The sequence below is a fragment of the Prunus mume genome, linkage group LG8 (assembly GCF_029339155.1).
Source record: "Prunus mume cultivar Tortuosa linkage group LG8, ASM2933915v1, whole genome shotgun sequence".
NCBI classification, from domain to species: Eukaryota; Viridiplantae; Streptophyta; class Magnoliopsida; order Rosales; family Rosaceae; genus Prunus; species Prunus mume.
In genome coordinates, this window is record NC_142705.1 from 23,738,748 (window position 1) to 23,760,510 (window position 21,763).

General features: G+C 37.7%; 1 protein-coding gene and 1 pseudogene across 1 annotated transcript; both read right to left on the minus strand.

The window, feature by feature from the left end:
* Positions 1–920: 920 nt before the first annotated feature.
* On the minus strand, positions 921–4,317 carry LOC103338988 (glucan endo-1,3-beta-glucosidase 8-like). The gene is made up of 2 exons (XM_008242266.2): positions 3,045–4,317; positions 921–2,172 (listed from the first exon to the last, which is right to left on the minus strand). Exons 1-2 carry the CDS (start codon positions 3,389–3,391, stop codon positions 1,062–1,064), a joined length of 1,458 nt encoding a protein of 485 aa, XP_008240488.2. The 5' UTR covers positions 3,392–4,317; the 3' UTR covers positions 921–1,061.
* A 3,646-nt stretch (positions 4,318–7,963) lies between these two features.
* On the minus strand, positions 7,964–9,044 carry LOC103339004 (septin and tuftelin-interacting protein 1 homolog 1 pseudogene; annotated as a pseudogene).
* Between the last annotated feature and the right edge of the window lie 12,719 nt (positions 9,045–21,763).

Here is a 21,763-nt window from a genome sequence, read left to right on the forward strand (position 1 = left end):
ACATAAAAGAGAAGAAAAAAAATTGACAGCAAGACCATTTGTCCTTAAAAAAAAAAGAAAAAAAAAAGTGAAGTTGAAGGACTATGGAAACGATTTTGGAAATTGAGGAACCAAAATGCGAATCGAGTCAAACTTTAGGGACCATTAGACCTAAAAACTCGCCATACTTTATGGACTTACATGTGAAAACCCAATTGCTAATGCATTTAAGAGTATGATGTAGTACTATAATGCCAAAGTGCAAATGTTAGTTCACAGCCTAAAGGAGCACAAAGAAGATGATGGTCATTGCAGGAGATGAGCTAAAAAAGATGGGGCTTTCTATTTCAGATCAAATCTCCTCACTTTATTTGCTGATCTAGCAAAACTGCGTGTGTTCAAGACATTAAAGCTGATGGTGTACATAGGTATGAGTATGTGATGACATTCCTCAGAGATCATAGAGTTTGTGGTTGAGATGTAATTTGAATCATACTTTACTTCGTTATATTTGGAAAGGAATATTTTAACTTTGCTTAGGTTGGGGTATTTTAGTTTGGACTTTGTTTAGGGTACTTTGCTTAGGTTGAGGCCCTTACTCCACACTTAAACTGGAGTACAATGAAGGCAAAAGAAATAAGAAAGTTTGTTATTTCGGCTTAATAACTTGGTAAAAGCTAAAATTGATAAAAATTTGGTGAAGCCAAGAGTTGCAAGTTTTTGTTTTGGTCGGAAGCCTAGAGTTACAACCTAAGAAAGTGCCTTGCTCAGTAACCTGTTTCTGCAAGGGCCTTGCAATGGCCAGGAAAGCATCTACCTGCAATCTCGCGGATCACTAAGTTGAGTTCACAAACAGAGGCCACGTATACTTCTTCAAAGATGTGATTCGATAGCATTCTGATATGAAAATATATAAGGCACGTGCACACAGAAGTTAAAGCTTTTTATATGATAATAGAAAATCCTGTGAAATTTTATTAAATTAATCAGTAAAACTAAAATAATCCCAGAAGGCCACAGAATCCATGAAGCCAAAAGAAAAAAATGGATTACAAGAGTACATCTGAGCTATCTACAAAAATCTATAGCAACATCAAAGCTGACAGTGACATTAGTAGTAGGCCTACCAACGAGGGTCTTAGAGAAAATGTAGATGAAGTTGCAATCTGAATGATGAAATTGCAATTCCCTTGTGAAATGTTCTGTGTTGTCATCGTAGCCAAACCTTCGAAGTTACAGGACAGATCATCCTGGTTCTGAACCTGGTAGTACATATTAAATGCATACGAAGCATTGCCGTTGGCGTCCAAATTGTTGCAAGAAGAACCATATTCCAGTGCTGTGCAATCTGCATAGGTGCAAGCATAATTTATATTATCTGCCAGTTTGGTCACATCTTTGGCGTTTGGGTTAAACATACACCACTTTTTAGAAAGATACTGCACATTCTTCGCAGGCACTAGTAACTTGTTTTGACCCTGGCCAGAAAGATCGACAAGGAATTTGGGCTGTCCATCGTATCTGAAAATTCCCCAATGACGCTCAAAACTTCCTGGAGCAATGCTCTTTGCATCCTCATCAATCAGTCCAAACAAGTAAACTTCGATATATCCAGGTCGCAGTGGCGTGCCTCTGTTGGTTCCAAGTTTTGGTAGAAGCCCATTATAAAATCTGTAAGCATTACCTGTATTGGCATTCTTGTCCCCGTCTGTCGGCCATCCCACCTCTCCTACCACAATGGTCATATCCCCAAATCCCACTGCTTTCAAGGAGGAGACCAAGGTATCAAAATTAGCATCGAAGACATTGGTGTATTGAATCCCAGTGGTGGCGTCAACAATGGGATTGGTATCCCCATCAAAGAAGGCATAGTTAAATGGGAAGTCATCATTGCCATATAGACTCAGGAAAGGGTAGATGTTTATAGTAAAAGGAGCCTTATTTTTGGCCAAGAACTGGACAATAGCGATCATCAGTGGACTGATATCACTCCGGAACCTTCCTGCAGATGGAACAGGGTTGCTCTCTGGTGAGTTATAAACATCTGCATTTAAGGGCACAGTAGCCTTTATCGAATCTCCAACTCCAGCTTCATTAAGGGCATTTTGAATGTTCTGAAGTGCTGGGAACGTGACATTCAGGAATGAACCATTGTAGGATGTGAGGAAAGGCTCATTACCAACTGCTACATACCTATGCAAAAGTAGCAGAAATAGTAAGACAAAAAAGATTTCTTTTGACACATTTGCGAATAGGCAAAGTTCTTGTTCCATTCCAGCAGTTGGTGGAGTCAATTGACTCCAAAGATTGTCAGGTTTTGCATTACACAGAAAGAAAAAAAGAAAAGGAACCCCTTTTAACTCTAACATAAACTAATTTAGGTTGATGCCATTTCTCTTTCAGCTCTTCTAAAAATACAGAAATATTAAAAATCAAATTGGTGGTCCAGTACTACAAACAGATCTCTTCTTTACATAGTTAGGCAAATGTGAGGTGTACATAAAAAAAAATGCAACAAATAGTATGTCAAAAAGTTTGGATATCTTTATTTTCTCAATTAATTTCTTTTCTTATGCAAGTGTTGATCTTACTGCTCTGTTTCTCAGCAACTTTATATAGCAGACAAAGGAAAATTTAAAACTGGACTGAAACAGAGAGATGAATAGAATAAACTGACTACATATCCAATAGGATTCCTAGAGAAAAAAGAACAGAAGAAGAAAAAACTTATGAGAAGAAAATTAAAAGACAGAAGATTCAATGCACATAACTCCTCTGTATCAGCAGTTTCAGGAATCAAAATTGAACCAATACGCAATTTCAAAGTAGCTTTAACTGCTTAAACTTACTATGAATTCATTGTCGTGCTGTTATAAAACATCTAGAATAGAAAAGAAAAAATCTGTAGGGCAGTTATACCACGTCATGAATAGGCACTCAACGAAGTAATTAAAACAAAAACAAATAAAATGCTATCAGAAATCATATCAAAGAGCAGTAACAACAATCAAAATCATCATGATTTTAAAAAGTTTACAAATTTGAGAAATGTAAGCTCGACATACTTGATGTTAACTCCTCCATTGAAATTGTAGCGGGTAACATTCCTGCGGACCCATTCTTTGGCCCGTTTATAGGTGGCCATGACAGCAAGCTGGTCATTAGGTATAGCAACCATGACCTCAAGACCACTGCCAGCCAAGGCACTCATAGTAGACTCATCTGCATCGAAAAGCTTCACCTTCTGAATCCCGTTGTCCTTCAACATCTGAACAACTGTCTCAGGCGGCAACTCATGGGTTGCCATGGTTCCCCAATTCACACCAAGACCTTCAACAACACGACCAGAGAGACACAAGCAACCCAACACAACCAAAAGAAAGACCCACTTGGGAAACCATACCCCTTCCATGTTTCCGCTGCCTGCCTTTCTTTCTTTTCCTAGGAAAATGAATCAAGTTCCCGGGAAAATACTGGGTTTTATAAAATTAAAAAAAAAAACAAAGGAAGGGAGCAAAAGGGTTTACTTACTATGATGTTAATAGAAAGAGAAAGTTTTTATAAAAAAGAAAAAATAAGAAGGTAGCTTCTTTTTTGGTAACTGAAGAGAAAAAAGAGGGAAAAAGGTTGCAGGTGGGTTGGGAGAGTCGGCGAAATTCCAGTGATCTTATTTCCTTTATTTATCTCCACGACCACGAAAGTGGAGATGGAGAAAGGGAGAGAAAGAGAACCCAAATCCAATCCAATCTAATCTAATCCAATTCAATATTTAATATGAAAAATTAAAAGTACCCCAAACAAATGAAAGCTGAAGAGAAATGAGATACAAATAATAAATAACTTTTGTGAAGAGTATAAAGCTACCACACGTTTAATCGTGACCGCCAAAGGGCACCCACCACCGAGCCACCGACTATTACCAGTCGACAAAGCTGAGATCGACCTTATATTCCACCAAAACGATTAGCAGCAGCAACAGCAACAGCTACAGCAGCAATGTGTTGTGCTTTTATTGGAGCAGAGAAAAACAGAGCTATATGAAAACCCAGCAGAGTAAAAATGGGAGATTTTGTAAACGATAATGAAAGTTTCGCAGATGGGAACAAAAAAATCCAAATGCTTAACGACAAACAAGGACAAAAGTAACCCAAAACCCAATTTGTGGGTGCAGTGCTGTCTGTCTTAGTTCTCAATTCTCCAGAAAAGAGAGAGAGAATTTGAGGAGGAGATTTAAGCCTAACGGCTACAATTTGATTTTGACACGCAGTTTGATTTTTGAAAAGAGCTCTCTCTCTCTCTCTCTCTCTCTCTGTATCTACAATAATATCTGGGCACCAAACACAGCTGAATAAATTTGTTATTTAAGCTTTCAATTTATTATTATTAATTTTTTTAAGATCTTTGCTATTGAGAGTGACAATAGTAATATTAAACTCACACACATTACATAAATGATAAGACTCGAATCCAGAACCTTACTTGTGAAGTAAATACTCTCAATAGAGCGATAGTAATACTAAACTCATACATTACAGGATCTAGACTCTAATAAATTTGTTATTTAAGCTTTCAATTCATTATTAAATTTATAATAACAAGTTAAAAAAAATGGAATGGAATAATAAATAGTGAGATGCCAAGTGTCTTTGGGTTGCTTTCTTTCTTTCTGAATTATGATTCCATTCTGATCTGGAAAGTTACCTTTTGAAACACAAGCACCAAACACCAAACACAGCTGTGTTTTTTTTTTTTTTTAACTTTAGTTTCTCAATTCGAAATATTTACTGGTTCTGTTGTGTTTTGATATTTGATTGACACGTAAGTATAATCTAATAATTATGAAGAAAAAAGAGAGAAAAACAAGCTCACTCTACTCACAGCACAGCTGCACAGGTCGGTAGGTTTCCAAAAACTCTTGAGAAAGAATAGAAATTATATTAAATTATAAGTCGGTGATGACGTGGCCCACTTCCCTCTGACTCGACCCGACATCCCACGCTTTAATTCCATTCCCTTTCCCACTACAAATCAATGCCCAACCCAAAGGCCAAAAGGGCAATCCCCAACGTTAACCATCTAGGGCATTGTCGTCATTTCACTCGGGGTCGATCGTGAAGGTGAAGACATGGCCTTTTTCACTTTACATGGTCGGTCACTGCGACAATGAATGAGATGCGATCCAATTTTGAGATTGGGAAACACTGCTTTTTGGTTTTTTCCTCAGTTTTTATTTTTATTTTTTTTCCAAAGTTGGAAATGTTTTTTTGTTGGTTTTTTTTTTTTGGTTTGAGAACCAAACGCAGCACTCCTTAATTAATGCATTGTTTCCTTTTTGTCTTTTAGATTTTTATCTTGGAGAAAGAAAAACATCATTAATATGTTTTGTAAATTCTTTAATTTTATTTTGGCATTGATAATAAAGTGACGACACTTTTTTCACTGGCAGTGGCCACAGGGAAAGTGATTGTTGTTTTCTCTTTTTGGTATATAAATTTAATTGACCGAAATGATGGCACAACTAACTACATAGAATAACTAGATAAGGCGCAATTTTAGCCTCGCTTATCTCTAGTGTCTCACACCAAAAAACAAACAACTATGTCAATAATATCATTATGAGGAGAAGATAAAGGGCTGCCAGTGCTAGCCATGACACGAGCTCCTCCACCCCATCGCTATTCCTTTTTCCAAAAATAACTTACTCTTGTTGCACTGTCCCTTCCTTATTTGCATCATAACATCACATGAGTAACAGAGGAGAGAGATGGAGAGAGAAGGCAAGAGATATGAAAGTTTTTCTCCTTAAACACTTCTTCTTTTTGTTTAATTAAAAAAAAAATTATAACGAAAATCTTCGGCATCTATATCTTACCATACATCTTAAACAGTATTTTTTGGTAAACATGAAAGGGGAAATTGTCAAACCAAATACAAGGTTCTAGATACTCATGTCCTAAATGAGCGAGACTACTAGTGATTATGTTGGCTTCTCGATAAATATGATGGTCTTGATCACTGGCGGACTTAGGAATTTTTGAGCGAATGTGCAATTTTTAAAGGCTAAAAGCTAACAAAAGAAAAAGAAAAAAAGGATAGACAATTAAATATCCTTATAATTTAAATAATACTAATATTATTCATAATTAATTGAAAAAAATAACATTACAATTAACCTACAATTGTTGCCGACGAGATCATGAAAACGTCTTATTATATTTGCATCCCTATTAAAGCCTAATTAAATAAAAAGAACTCTCAATCCTATTTAAATAAGGAATTATGAAGGCCTTATTAAAAGCCCACGAAATGGCAGCAGGTCCCTTTTTTATTTATTTATTTATTTATTTATTTATAAAGCCTGGTCCAAAACGACGTCATTTTGGCCAAGTTTATATATATATAAAAACAAAAAGAAGCGCATAGCAGCCCCATAAACAAAGTTGAGCATCTACGTTGCAACTCCAAAGCTGGCAGATGTGCAATATGCAAGCACCTCTTATGGATTTTCCGGCGAGGAGAGGTGCAGCACCTTCTTGTGTCTTAATAGGTCCGCCACTAGTCCTGATTTTAAGAAACAAGGGTCAAGTTGGATCAATGACAGTGGAATGCTAAAGCGAAACGAATATTCAAACATAAATTTTTTACAAACTACCAACCCAAATGATTGTGAACCTGCACCCAAAAACTCCAATTAATTCACCAAACAATTGTAAATCCACACCCAAACACCATTTCCCTTTTGTCATAAAATTCTAAGGAAAAAGGAGGAAGAAGCCAGAGGAAAAAAAAAATTATGAGGATGAAGACTAGGAAGCGAGGCGACACAAAAATAAGATATGAAGAGCATGAACTAATCTCAACCTCAAATTTTATAATTAAAATAAAGTAATTTAGTTATAACTAATAATACAGTAGAATAGGGAGCTATTACAAGCTACAAGCTTGGAAAAGGGTAGGCTGGGTTGTGGCTCTAATTGGATTGTGGCAATTATGTTTTCTTTTTCTCTAGATCAATTAAAATAAAGTAAAAGCTATCATTTTAGACCATATTGAAGATGATCACTTCCTACATAAATTTGCATATGAGAAGATGTAGCTACTTTCATGGGATTCCCTATGCACATCTTACATCTTTTCAGAGTTGATAAGAAGAGGAAAATAAGTGGATAACCATCTGCATTAGTTCTCTGCATACGTCTAGAGTGAGAAATCCCACACTGGCAAACCTTTTCGTCAACAGAAACTGGAAGACCGGTAAAGCAATCTCATATAACTTAATTCATGCGGAACATAACTCTTCACTAGCTGAATTTCCGCCTCACTAGCTTTAATGAAAGAAATTGGATGTTGTTCCTGAAATAAAACAAGCAGAGCAAATCCCCAAAGAAACTGATACTTCGGATTCCAATTCAACCATACTAAGTCCAGACAATAAGCTGTTCCTTGATATATTTTTAGTAGTGGATTTTGAATATTCATTCCCTTCAAGATTTACAAGAAGCAAGTGAAAGAAAATCACAACCACTTGTATCATTCTACTTGATATTGTTTTAATAGGAGGTACCTTGGAAGTTCCGGGTCAAGTGTAGTAGCAACATATAGGCTACCGGAACATAATGGACGATATGGTGTTTTCCCTTCTCAGCTCAATGAGGGTGTAAATTAAACAACAGTAAGACCAGAATGGGGGAGGGGTAATGCTTAAGATATCCAACAAAATCTGAAAATGTGTATAACAACAAGAATTATTTATACAACCTGGTTACTGGAGAAAACTCAAATGCAAAACTAAGCTAATGAATGAAAAACTTAAGAGTTTGCAGTATCAATCCGTAAAATAGATATTCCGGCTAGCAACAAGCTAATTTTTGAAGTTCTCGATCCATGAACAACGCCTATTGCACATAAAACTTAATCCACTAGCTTCATTCTCAGCACAAAGTCACCTTACATCCCTTCAACTCTTCAAAGGCCTTTCTAAATCTTAGCGTCTTCTTGTAAGAGAACTATTTTGCATGTCAAGTAACCCTTCAAGGGATACAAGAGACCAGATTTCCTCTGTTTGGGCATATACCTTTTGATTAGAGAGTCGACTATTATGCTTACATTACCAAAGCCATATATCTGGTGACCATTATGCATCCGCCCAAGTTTAGTCCTAAATAGCAGACCATGCTGCTGCGCATGGGCTTCAATACCATCTTCAAGATCATCTCATTATCAATCCTATCAATGTGAGCAATGCTACCCAAGTTTGCTTGTGCTGCTGCTGCTTTCTGTTGTGCCTCAAATTGCCTTACTCAAGCATCCTAAGTTAGCTAATATTCTCTTTCAAACCAGGTTGGACCACCTTCATACCCTTAATAGGTCCATTCATCATGTCAAGACCACAATTAAGCTGATACCGGAGGAAAGAGTTCTTTTCAACCTTTATACCAATTCAAAACCTCTTCAAAGTTCAGGTTCGAACATAACCAGTGATACAAAACTTGTAACCACTTGGTGAAGAAAAACTTCTCCATCATATCTACCATTAGAAGAATTGGAATAGCAAAAGCTAACTCGTCACCCAATTAAAGTGATCAAGTCTCTGATCTGCAGGGTTCACTTGGAAGTCTTGTAGGACAAGATGCAACTTGACTCCTATAAAGCTATGCATAAGCTTTCCCTAATTGGCCGAATCAAACACCTTCTTCCACTATGAAAGTATGGTATAGGCAGAGGCATAACTGGGGGGCCATGCATTGAGAACATTATTGAACTTGAAACGTATTGTGTGATACAATTCCTCCAACTTGTATCCCAAGAGTGGTAGCCATGGAAGCACCCACACATAGATGGGAATAATGTCCAGGCGAGGTTTCCACAAGACAACTGTATCCTTCAATTTGGGAAAGACTGATGTATCCAGATGGCATGAAGGACAAAAGAGGGTAGCAATTTCTCCCAGGACTCCAAAAAGAGAAGCATGGGTTCGAGGTCCTTGCCCTACCAAGGTTGACGCCATCAATCCTTACTGCAGATACCACAACCTCGGAAACTAACTAGGTATAAAGTGACAACATTGGTTGGTTATCAGTCTAACACACTCATAATATCCTTAAAGCTATCCAAGTGTTGCTTTTATCTGGTGTTGATTCAATTCCTAACAACTAAAATGAGTTATTAAAAACAGCAACTTTAATTCTCGCAAGTGCACGAACCGTTTATAGTATAGCTTATGTAAATACGAGGTCGATCCCACAGAGAATGGTAACTTGGTTCCAAGCTAAATTACTTAGAATGCTAGAAAAACATAGAACAAAGAAACTGACTAACTAGCTAAAGGCAAGGTCAAATTCAACAATGCCTCTTGCTAATTACTCAAGGTCTAGGACAGAATCCTAGCACCACACACGCACTCGAAATGGGGGGTTTTGTTGTTGAAATGAAAAGAAGAACGTGAAATGAAAGTGCTCAAAAGTAAACAGCACAATCAAAAGTTGTGAAACAAAGATTGAGATGTGTTAGAGCCTTGGAATCTACCACTAGTCTTCCTATCCAAGTTATGAATGCATAGAAATTGACTCAAGCTTCATCAACAATAGATTATCGCATACAAGCCTATGGTATCTAGGTGCAGGATGCATGATTCTCCTAAGGCATGTGATTATGCATGGTATCTACACAACACGTGATCTCTAATACGCAACCTAAGCATGGTATCTACTTAGAATAAAGCATACAAGAGTCATTAAGCTCCTTGAGAATATGATAATCACACAAGTCCTAGAACATGGTATCTGTCCTAGTCAACCTATGGTTATTAACCCCTTGAATGATTCTTAGGCCATTCATGTGTTGCTTGTGAAAGGAGAGTAGAATTGGTGAATCTAAACCCCTTCCCAACCTGTGCTAGATGCATAAAATCTTAGTTAGCTACTCCAAGAAAACATACATCAAGCACATAATAAACTAGAGATTAACAACTTGGTAATGAAAGCAAGGAAATCAATTAACTATAAAATCATCATAACATTGAATATTCATGACTAGGGCTTCATCCTAAGCCCTAAGTAAATGGATTAGTTAGACATAACTATGAGTACAGAAAATAAGAAATACATAGATAGGATAAAGAGAGGAGAAGAACTAGATGATGGCAGCAAGGAATTCCCAGGACAGCTCCAGCTCTCTTCTCACTTTGTGGTGAATCTGAATGTGTGTTTGAGAGTAATGGATGAAGTGAATGTGTGTGTCTGCCTATCTCCCTTGAATGAGTGAGCAGCTCTCTATTTATAGAGAGAAATTTCGTCCTCCCCTTTGGCTGGTGAAGCACACCTCTCTTAGCTGCTCCCAACTGCTCCCTTGCTGCTCCATACTTGCCAACTGCTCCAGCTTCCAAATACATGCTTTGGTATGGTTTCTTTATGGAAAGCTTGACTTTTGTTCATCTTTCTGAGTTCCTGAGCTGATTTGACTCCCATGTATGGCTGCCCATGCTGAGCACATGGCTCTAGGGATGTAGATGTGATGGCAGCCAATCATGACATTTCTGTGACCATGGTTCAGTCTTTGACGTGCTGAGGGGTCCAGATTTATCCAATTGGGCTAAAATTTGGATATGTTATAATAGACACCCATTGGAACAACTTCTATCAAGGATGTCTCCTCATCCGACCTGTGTAAGTTGCTGAAATAGGGCATCCAAAATGACCTACGAAACTGGACTGACAAGGAGTGTGGCCCAAATTGGGTTTGTCTTTAAGCCCATATTCCTCTTATCCCAATCAGCCCTTAACAATCATGGATTGCATCAAATGTGATCTCTTGCTGTCTTAACCTACAAAACATACAAACATAGGTAAGAGACTCAAAATAGAGAGAAGCTAAACAAAATTACTAAGCAAAGAAGGCATGCAAATGTGTGAAATTATGACCTTATCATCTGGCCACCTCCGTTGCCAGCCTCTCTTTCTCTTAGTTCAAGCTTATTGTTGTGTCCCTCTCATTCCTCAGATCCCTATCAATCTTCTAGATATCGAGCTCAGCTGTTTATACCATAATCAACCAAGCACATTTGGTACTGGAGGACTAAGCGCGAAACGGACTCATAGCAAGGTAGGGCACCGAGAATCCTAGGTACCAAAGTGACCTCAGCTATCAAAGACATCTTTCTCCGATGTAACAATTATCTGCCAAAGGGGATTGCCAAAGCTCTTAGTTACATAACCTAAGCCTTAGACAGGTGTCGCCACCACGAGAACTTGCACAAAGTCCCACATCGAAACTTTATACAAACTCCCACTGTCACTTCTCCATGAAAAAGGAATAGTGCCCAAGTAAAAAAGGGTAATTAATTTTCATATTTATTGTTACTCTGTCAAAATTACCGTATATCCCATATTTGCTAACTTAAGCATCGGAGAGCCTTCGGCAGGTACCACACCAATACTCGAAGCTTGATGATCCCTTCTTCCCTCTTTCGTCTGTAATATATATTTGTGATCGAAGGCCCTTCCTTGTTGAAGGTCCACAATCCCTTTTGTCTTGCTGAAGACTCCATACTCTTTCCATCTAAGATTTTAGGCGTCAACAGTTTGGCGCCATTTGTGAGAAAAGACTCACTGAATCTCAAGCATTTACTAATTTTGTTAGCTCTTTCGCTTATTCGACCTCGTCGCCTCTTGCCCATCACACTTTGAAATGCCGAGCGATGCTAGCTTTGACACTCAGTGGCACACCCTCATGTGGAGTCCTCCAGAAGGAAACCTTCGACGACATGCATCTCTAAACCGAAGTGGAGCGACTACATGCTGGCGTTGCTAAAATAATGGAGGTCTACGACTACATCCATACAAATATGTCGTGTTGGAGCATGAGTGCCGAACCTTGAAGCGTAATTAGGAGAATACTCACCACCAACCCCCTCAGCATGACATCACCCAAGGTATCAAGCGCACCTTGCTGAGCCAATTGGTCATCTTCCTTCATAGCACTCTAACACAGCCTAAGCCTGACAAAGGCAAAAGCCATGTTCATCCTAAAGCAACCAAGTCAAGATCACTCCAAATTTCCCCACCTAGGGACCGATCTCATACCCCAACCAAGATTTACAAGGACTACAGAGATCAAAACTCGGAGCTCCAGTAGAAACCCACCTCGATTCCTGTAGATCTCGACAACCCATGAGTCGATCACCTTGGCCCTCTGCCAAAGCCCACCCGTCACCTTACCCAGGAGGTTGGTGATTCTGAAGATTGGGAACCTTATCACCCTAAGGACTGGGAGCCTTACCATTCCGACGCTTTGGAGAATATGAAACTTATCCACCACTACTCCCCCAACACCACAAATCCTCGGCACCCGACACCCTTCCTCATACCAATCTGGCCATGTGACTTTTATTTGAGAAGGTTCGCCATCTCGAGGATGAGCAGTAGCGCAACCATTATCCCATTTGGACCAAACCATACCCTAGTCCTTTCACCAAGAGTATTCTCAACAATCGGCAGGAAAAAGATGTTCATCCACTTCGCATCGCCTTCTACATAGGTAAGGAAAACCTCCTGACCCACATCCATTCCTTCCAGTTTGCCATTAGGATGCAAGGGTTTTAGTGATGAAGGCATGTGCCTTCTTTTTTTTAAAACAATTTGACTTATCTCCAGCAACGTGTTCCTTACCCACTTTCCATTCAATTTCGAGAAACCATCGAACCTATTATCCATATCAGCACGCAATACAAAACCACATGAGAAAGTTATGAATGACGATAATGTTTATCAATACAATACCATAAATTGCAGACACATGCATGTAGCCAAAACACACAGAGACTCACAAACAGACATAAAAGAAAAGACTATACATAAACCCTAGATAAAGAGAAATTTGATATTATAATAGTAGAGAAACTCTTACATAATAATAGAGACTCACAGACACAAAAGAAAAGACTAAATCTGTTTTTTAAACTCTTTGTCCATTTTCTTCTTTTATTTTATAACCACTGCTGTGTCGGTGAAAAACAATATAGTTTTCACATTAGATATAAATGTGTTAGGCATGTCCTCAATCACAACTTTTCGGATATTCCACATATCCCTATCAAAAGTGATAGGAAAATCTGGATACTCTGCTATATATGCTTTCAGTTTCTTCAACTTATTTACGATTGAGTCTCCCTGCTTTCGGAGCCTTCATTATTCTTTAGAGAAACTGGAGGACTCTATCTCTTCTTCTTCGGAAAGAATAGGAAGTAGAGATATCGAAGATGTCTCGCATCGTTCAAATGGAGGATAAAAATTTGACTGTCTTATAATTTCGTGTAATGCTTTGTTAAAAGCAACATATTTCTAACGCCAAATCTGAACTTCATTCTTTTGGAGTGATTTGTGTTGCGTGTTGATAGGGATTAGATGTTCGATAGTTTCTCGAAATTAAGTGGAAAGTGGATAAAAAACAAGTTGTTGGGGATAAGCCAGATCGTTTTGGAAAATGAGAATTGGTCAAATACTTCAACTCCAAACGCAGCTCTGTGGGCTAGTCACAAACCACCTTCGGCGACTGTCACAGGCTTGACACCTACCCACCCCTTATACCCTTCTCTTCTGGTAAAAGCTTATCACAGGCCCAACCATTACATTCCAATCAACTATATCTAAGGTGGTCAGAATTTCAAAAGAAGTGATGGCTTCTAGTGACTCTTCAAAATTGGGAAACGAAGCAAGAATTTAAACACCTATTGGTTCGGCCACATTAACCCTCCAAAAATGTTAAAGGGTACATTTTCTTATTCTTCTTCGTAACCACTGCTATGTTGGTGAAAAATAATACAGTTTTCACATTAGGGATGAAGGAGTTAGGCTTGTCCTCAATCACAACTTTTCAGATATTCCATAGATCTTTATCGAAAATGATGAAAATCTGGATACTATGTCATATATGTTTTCATCTTCTTTAACTCATTTTTGATTGAGTCGGATGGCTCGTTGCTTTCGGAGCCTTCATTCACCTTTAGAGAAACTGGGGGAATGTCTCTCTTCTTCGCCGGGAAGAATAAGAAGTCGAGATATTGAGGGGAGGATAGGAATCTGAATGTATCTTACAATTTCATGTAATGCTTTGTTAAAAGTATTATATTTCTCTATCCAAATCTGAACTTCATACTTTCGGAGTGATTTGTGTTGTGTGCTGATATGGATCAGAGGTTTAATGGTTTCTTGGAATTGAGTGGAAAGTGGGTAAAGAACATGTTGCTGGAGATAAGTTAGATTGTTTTGGAAAATGGGAACTGGTTGAGTACTTCAACTCCAAACGTAGCTCTGTGGGCCAGTCACAGATCACCTTCGGCAACCTATGACAATCCTTGGGACCTCTCTTCGGGTAAAAGCTTATCACATGCCCAACTATTACACTCCCACCAACGATACCCAGGGTGGTTAGAATTTCAAAAGAAAGGATAGCTACCAGCGACCCTTCAACATAGGTAAGGAAGACCTTCTGACCCACATCCATTCATTCCAGTTTGCCCTTAAGATGCAAGGGTTTTAGTGATGAAGGCTTGTGCCTTCTTTTCAAAGCAATTTGACTTATCTCCAGCAACGTGTTCCTTACCCACTTTCCACTAAATTCCGAGAAACCATCGAACCTATTATCCATATCAGCACGCAATACAAAACAACAAGAGAAAGTTATGGATGACGATAATGTTTATCAATACAATACCATAAGCTACAGACACATGCATGTAGCAGAAACACACAGAGACTCACAGACGTACATAAAATAAAAGACCATACATAAACCCTAGATAAAGAGAAATTTGATATTATAATAATAGAGAAACTCTTACATAATAATAGAGACTCACAGACACAAAAGAAAAGACTAAATCTATTTTTTAAACTCTGTCTATTTTCTTCTTCTTCTTCATAACCACTACTATGTCGGTGAAAAACAATATAGTTTTCACATTAGATATGAAAGAGTTAGGTTTGTCCTCAATCACAACTTTTCGGATATTCCACAGATCTCTATCAAAAGTGATAGGAAAATATGGATACTCTGCTATATATGCTTTCAGCTTCTTCAACTCATTTACGATTGAGTATGACAGCTCCCTGCTTTCAGAGCCTTCATTCTTCTTTAGAGAAACTAGAAAGACTCTCTCTGTTCTTCTCTGGGAAGAATAGGAAGTAGAGATATCAAAGATGCCTCGCATCGTTCAAATGTAGGATAGAAATTCGACTGTCTTATAATTTCGTGTAATGCTTTGTTAAAAGAAATATATTTCTAACGCCGAATCTAAACTTCATTCTTTTGGAGTGATTTGTGTTGTGGCGACACTCAATATAGTTTTCACATTAGATTTGAAGGAGTTATGATTGTCCTCAATCACAACTTTTCAGATATTTCATAGATCTTTATCAAAAATGATAGGAAAATCTGGATACTCTGCCATATATGTTTTCACTTTCTTCAACTCATTTGCGATTGAGTCGGACAACTTGTTGATTTCGGAGCCTGCATTCTTCTTTAGAGAAACTGGGGGACTCTCTCGCTTTTTCTATGGGAAGAATAGGAAGTAGAGATATTGAGTCGAGGATAGGAATTTAACTGTGTCTTATAATTTCATGTAATGCTTTGTTAAAAGCATTATATTTCTCTAGCCAAATTTGAACTTCATTCTTTCGGAGTGATTTGTATTGTGTGTTGATATGGATCAGAGATTCGATGGTTTCTCGTAATTGAGTAGAAAGTGGGTAAAGAACAAGTTGCTTGAGATAAGCCAAATCGTTTTGGAAAATGGGAACTGGTCGAATACTTCAACTCCAAACGTAGCTCTGTGAGCTAGTCACAAACCACCTTCGGTGACCCGTCACAAGCTTCGTTACCTTTCAACCCCTTATGCTCTTTTCTTCGGGTAAAAGCTTATCCAAGGCCCAACCATTACACTCCAACCAACAATACCCAGGGTGGTTAGAATTTTAAAATAAAGGAAGACTACCAGCCACCCTTCAACATTGGGAAATGAAGCAGGACTTCAACACTTATCGATTTGGCGACACTAAACCTCTAAAAGTGTTTAAGGGTACATTTTCTTCTTCTTTGTAACCACTGCTATTTCGGTAAAAAATAATATAGTTTTCACATTAGAGATGAAGGAGTTAGGCTTGTCCTCAATCACAAATTTTTGGGTATTCCACTGATCTCTATCAAAAGTGATAGGAAAATATGAATACTCTGCCATATCTATTTTCACCTTCTTTAACTCATTTGCGATTGAGTCGGACGACTTGCTACTTTCGGAGTTTAGAGAAACTGGGGGACTCTCTCTCTTCTTCTGAGAGAAGAATATGAAGTAGAGATATCAAAGATGTCTCTCATCGTTCAAGTGGAGGATAAGAATCTGACTGTGTCTTATCATTTCATGTAATGCTTTGTTAAAAGCATTATATTTCTCTAGCCAAATCTGAACTTCATTCTTTTGGAGTGATTTTTGTTTTGTGTTGATATGGATCAGAAGTTCGATGGTTTCTCAGAATTGAGTGAAAAATGGGTAAAGAACATGTTGCTGGAGATAAGCCAAATCGTTTTGGAAAATGGGAAATGGTCGAATACCGTAACTTCAAACGTAGCTCTGTGGGCCAGTCACAGACCACCTTTGGCGACCCGTCACAGGCTTCGGCACCTCCCGGCCTCTTATACCCTTCTCTTTTGGAGTGATTTTTGTTTTGTGATGATATGGATCATAAGTTCGATGGTTTCTCGGAATTGAGTGAAAAATGGTTAAAGAACATGTTGATGGAGATAAGCTAAATCGTTTTGGAAAATGGAAAATGGTCGAATCAGTAACTCCAAGCGCAGCTCAGTAGGCTCCACAGACCACCTTGGCGACTGCCACGAGCTTCGGCACCTCCTAGCCCCTTATACCATTCTCTTCGGGTAAAAGCTTATCCCAAGCCCAACCATTACACTCCAACCAACGATACCCAGGGTGGTTAGAATTTCAAAAGAAAGGAAAGCTACCAGTGACCCTTCAACATTGGGAAACGAAGCAGGCACTTTAACACCTATCGGTCCGACATCATTAACCCTCCAAAATTGTTAAAAGGTCCATTTTGTTCTTCTTCTTCTTCGTAACCACTGCTATGTTGAGGAAAAACAATATAGTTTTCATATTAAAGATGAAGGAGTTAGGCTTGTCCTCAATCACAATTTTTCGGATATTCCACAGATCTCTATCGAAAGTGATAGGAAAGTATGGATACTCTGCCATATATATTTTCACCTTCTTCAGCTCATTTGCGATTGAGTTGGAAGGGTCCATTTTCTTCTTCTTCTTCGTAACCACTGCTATGTCGGTGAAAAACAATATAGTTTTCACATTAGAGATGAAGTTTTCTAATATTTGGTGGAATTAGAAAAAAAAAATATGCAAGGTTATGTACGTAAAATCTCATAGGATAATCAAAAGCAATGAAATATACAAAGAAGTGAACGATTGTAATTTGACAAACCACCCAATATATTTTTTAATTCATAGCCATGGATCATACCAAGCAAATAAATGAAAATTTTAAAAATGCATAGATAGAGATGCAGTGTAGACATAGATAAGCTGATAAGGATAATTGAGAAATTAAAGGGAGAAGAATGATCAAATTTTTGGGGTAACTTACTCCGAACCCCTTGCTATTCCCAGGCAAATGCTAAGTCTAGTTTTCCAAGTAAGTATGAATCCGAAATTTGAGTCTGCAATCATATACTCACCACTTCAATGTTGTATTCTTTCAAAATAGTTAAAAATAATATATTTAGCCAGCTTACCCAGCTAGCAAATGATCAAAGGAAAAGCTACAACATGCATGAGATGAGATGAGAAATCCAGAGAGAGAAATCCATAGAAAGAGACATTCAAAGAGAGAAATCATGAATAACTGAAACCCCAATGCCCCAATTTCATTCCACACAGACAGAACCGTAATTTCAAAAATCCCCAATTGAGATGAGATGAGACTAGATTGAACTTACCACCAGACAAAGGTGCTGACGACAAGAGGAACGAGAAAAAGGTGCCGACGACAAGAGGAACGGCTATGATGGCGACAACTAGTGGATGTGAGAGGATGAGCGGTGACTCCCTTGTACCCTGGTTGCAGTAAGTACACGAAGTTGTCAGCTTTAGTGAAGTTATATAATTTGAAAGCAAAACATGGGACGAGTGATGTATGTTTTACAGAATTATTGATATTTCAAGGAAATTTGCTTCCACGAGGAAATACAATACATTCTTTTATGTACAAGGCAAAAAAGACTTTGTCTGCTTGGGGGATGAGTTATGAGAAAATCCACACAAGTCCCGATGACTGCATCTTGTATAGGAAGGATTATGAAGATTCAACTAATTATTCTACTTGTGGTACTTCAAGGTGGAAGAAAGGCAAAGATTCAATCTCGAAAGAAGGTGTGCCAGCAAAGGTGGTGTGATATTTTCCGCAAATTTCTAGGTTTAAAAGGATGTTTCAATCACTTAAGATAGCTAAGATGTTTCAATCATATGTCTCATCCAGCGGAGTCCCCGTCTTGAAAACTTCTTGATGATAAAAGGCTCTAGTTTGGTAAAGAGCCGAGAAACTTGAGATTGGCTCACTTATCTGATGGATTCAATCCCTATAGTTCTTTAAGTAGTGGATATAGTTGTTGGCCAGTTATCTTAGTTACATATAATCTCCCACCATGGCTATGCATGAAATGGAAGTTCATGATATTGACCTTATTGATTTCCAGTCCTAAACAACACGGATATGATATAGACGTCTACTTAGAGCCTTTGATTGATGATTTAAAATCTATGTGGGATGAGATTAGAAGAGTGTATGATGCACACATAGAAGAATACTTTACACTCAGACATGTATTACTGTGGACAATTGATGATTTTCCTACCTATGGGAACTTATCTGGTTGTGTCGTTAAAGGATATAAAGCTTGTCCAATATGCGGCGGTGATACACCTAGTCACATGTTGAAAAATGGCCACAAAATTTGTTAAATTGGACTAGAAAATGGTTGCCAACATATCATCCATATTGAAGGCAGCGCACAGCTTTTAGTGGGAAACTTGAATATGGCACGCCTCCCAAGCCATTAACCAGAGAAGAAGTGCTGCAGATGGTTGAAAGTATTAATTACAAATGGGGCTCGAAAAATGGGGAAAGGGTTGGTGAGAATGATGGTGACATAATTTTTTGGAAGAAGAAATCAAAATTATTTGATCTCGAGTATTGGAAATACCTTCCTGTGAGGCATGTCCTAGATGATGTGTACAATGAGAAGAATGTTTGCGATTGTATCATTGATACATTGCTGGAGATCCCTGGAAAAAAATAAAGATGAGATTGCTGCTCGGTTAGATTTATTGAACATAGGGGTCAAAACTGATTTGCAACCTGAGTATGGAGAAAGACATACTTACTTGCCTCCAGGGCCTTGGAATTTGTCAAGAGCATAGAAGAGAGCGGTTTGCAATTCTTTTCTATGGTATGAAGATCCCTGAAGGTTATTCTTCAAATATAAAAAATCTTGTATCTTTAAAAGATTCAAGACTTTTTGGCCTTAAATCTCATGATTGCCATACCTTGATGCAACAATTGCTCCCTGTGACAATTCATTCTGTTATGGAGAAACATGCAAGGTATGCAATAACTTGATTTGCTTCTTCTTCAATGCTATATGTGCAAAGACAATAGATGTTTCCAAGCTAGATAACTTGGAAGAAGATGTAGTACTTACTTTGTGTTTGCTTGAGAAATATTTTCCCCATTCATTCTTTGATATCATGATTCATTTAGTAGTACATCTTGTTAGAGAAATTCGTCTATGTAGGCTAGTTTATTTTAGATGGATGTATCTGTTTGAAAGATATATGAAAGTACTAAAGGGGTATGTTCAGAACCGTACTCGTCCTGAAGGTTACATTGCTGAGCGGTATGGAGCTGAAGAAGTTGTAGAGTTTTGTACCTAGCATTTATCTGATGTTAATACAGTTGGAGTGCCATCAAGCCAGAAGATGACAGTTTCAAAGCCATTATCAGGTTGCATAGTGAGCTTAGTTGATTGGGACCTGTTGAACCATACACATCTATATGTCTTGGAGAATATGGAGGAAGTCCTACCTTATACCCAGTATGAGTTTTATTCTGAAAGTAGCCATTTTAAACTATTCCTTATGTTTATCTTATATACAAGGGACCGTAATGCTTTATTTTTTCGTATCAATGTAGGGAATATATGATCCACATCAAGACCACTTATCCAAAATTTAGAAAGATAACAAAGTGGCTGCAAGATAAGCTCAATAGCACTTTCATTCAATGACTATGCTTTAAGGTATATGTTATTGAATAACATATTGAACTTTTAATTTTCTTCTTTCTATGTTTGATTGGATTAAGATATATGATTAATTTGCAGGTTCAAAATGAACTTAATGGGGAAGACAATAATGGCGTATCAGAAAATTTGAGGTGGCTAACAACTGGTCCATGCATGGCAGTGCCATCATATAGGAGCTATCTTATTAATTGTGTTAAATTTAACACCAAGACACAAGATAATGTGCGAACTCTCCAAAATAGTGGAGTTTATTTATTTGCACATACTATGCAAGTTGCTAGTGCCAAGGATAAAAACCCTATTGTCTCGAATATGGATTTTTATGGTGTCATTCAAGAAATTTGGGACCTTGACTACCAAAAGTTTAGAATCCTAGTCTTTAGGTGTGATTGGATAGATAACACTTCATACCTTGTAGTCAACGAACTTGGATTTACCCTTGTCGATATGAGTAAAATTGGACATAAGAATGACCAATTTATTATAGCTTCTCAAGTCAAACAAGTATTTGTTGCTGACGACCCATTGCATCATGGTTGGTCGGTAGTGTTATCAATACCTAATAGAGAATATAATGATGCTATTGGTGATAATCTGCTAGGTGATATTAGAATTGAGTGTGGGCCATTTACTAGAGGGATACCAAATGTTGACACATTTGATGTCCTAGTGGGTGAGTTTGGGAGTGAAAATATTAGAGATGGGTGTGAAGATATATGGATTAATTAATTGTTGTAATGTATGACATTAATTTTGCAATAAACTTCAATGTTTGACATTATTCTCATCACATTTTCATTATGCAGGCTTTGGGCACGACAAATCCAAAATTAAAATACTAGATTAAAGGTGTAAAATACGACAGTCCAATTAACAAATTGCAAAAACAGACGTCTAAAACATAACTAACATCATATTTTTACAAACGACGTGGAATGATTACGCAAAAGACCATAAAGAAATAAAAACTGCCATTTGAAAAAGAAAACACGTCAGTTAATTAAAATTAAATTACATGCGGCTAATAAATATTAATAACGACTGTCATGAAAATAATGCACATGGTAGATTCAAGAATAACACGACAAAATAGTGCTCCAACCGACAAATTTTAGGAAAACACTACTTCCACCGATAAATAATTACCATCGTCTAAAAAGGGCAATAAAGGCAACTCAGTTCCATTAACTGTCGTGATAGCTCTACTGCACGTCGGTTAGGTTAAAACATTTTATGTCTCAGAGAATGCACACGTCAATGAAGGTTATAAAAGCGACTTTTAAAAGGGAAATCATGTCCAGTCCTATACAAAAACCAACGTGGTGAGTGAAATAACAACGTCGACAAATTGTATTCTAGGGACGTAATAAAAAAATTAATTACTACCTTCAATTTACATTAA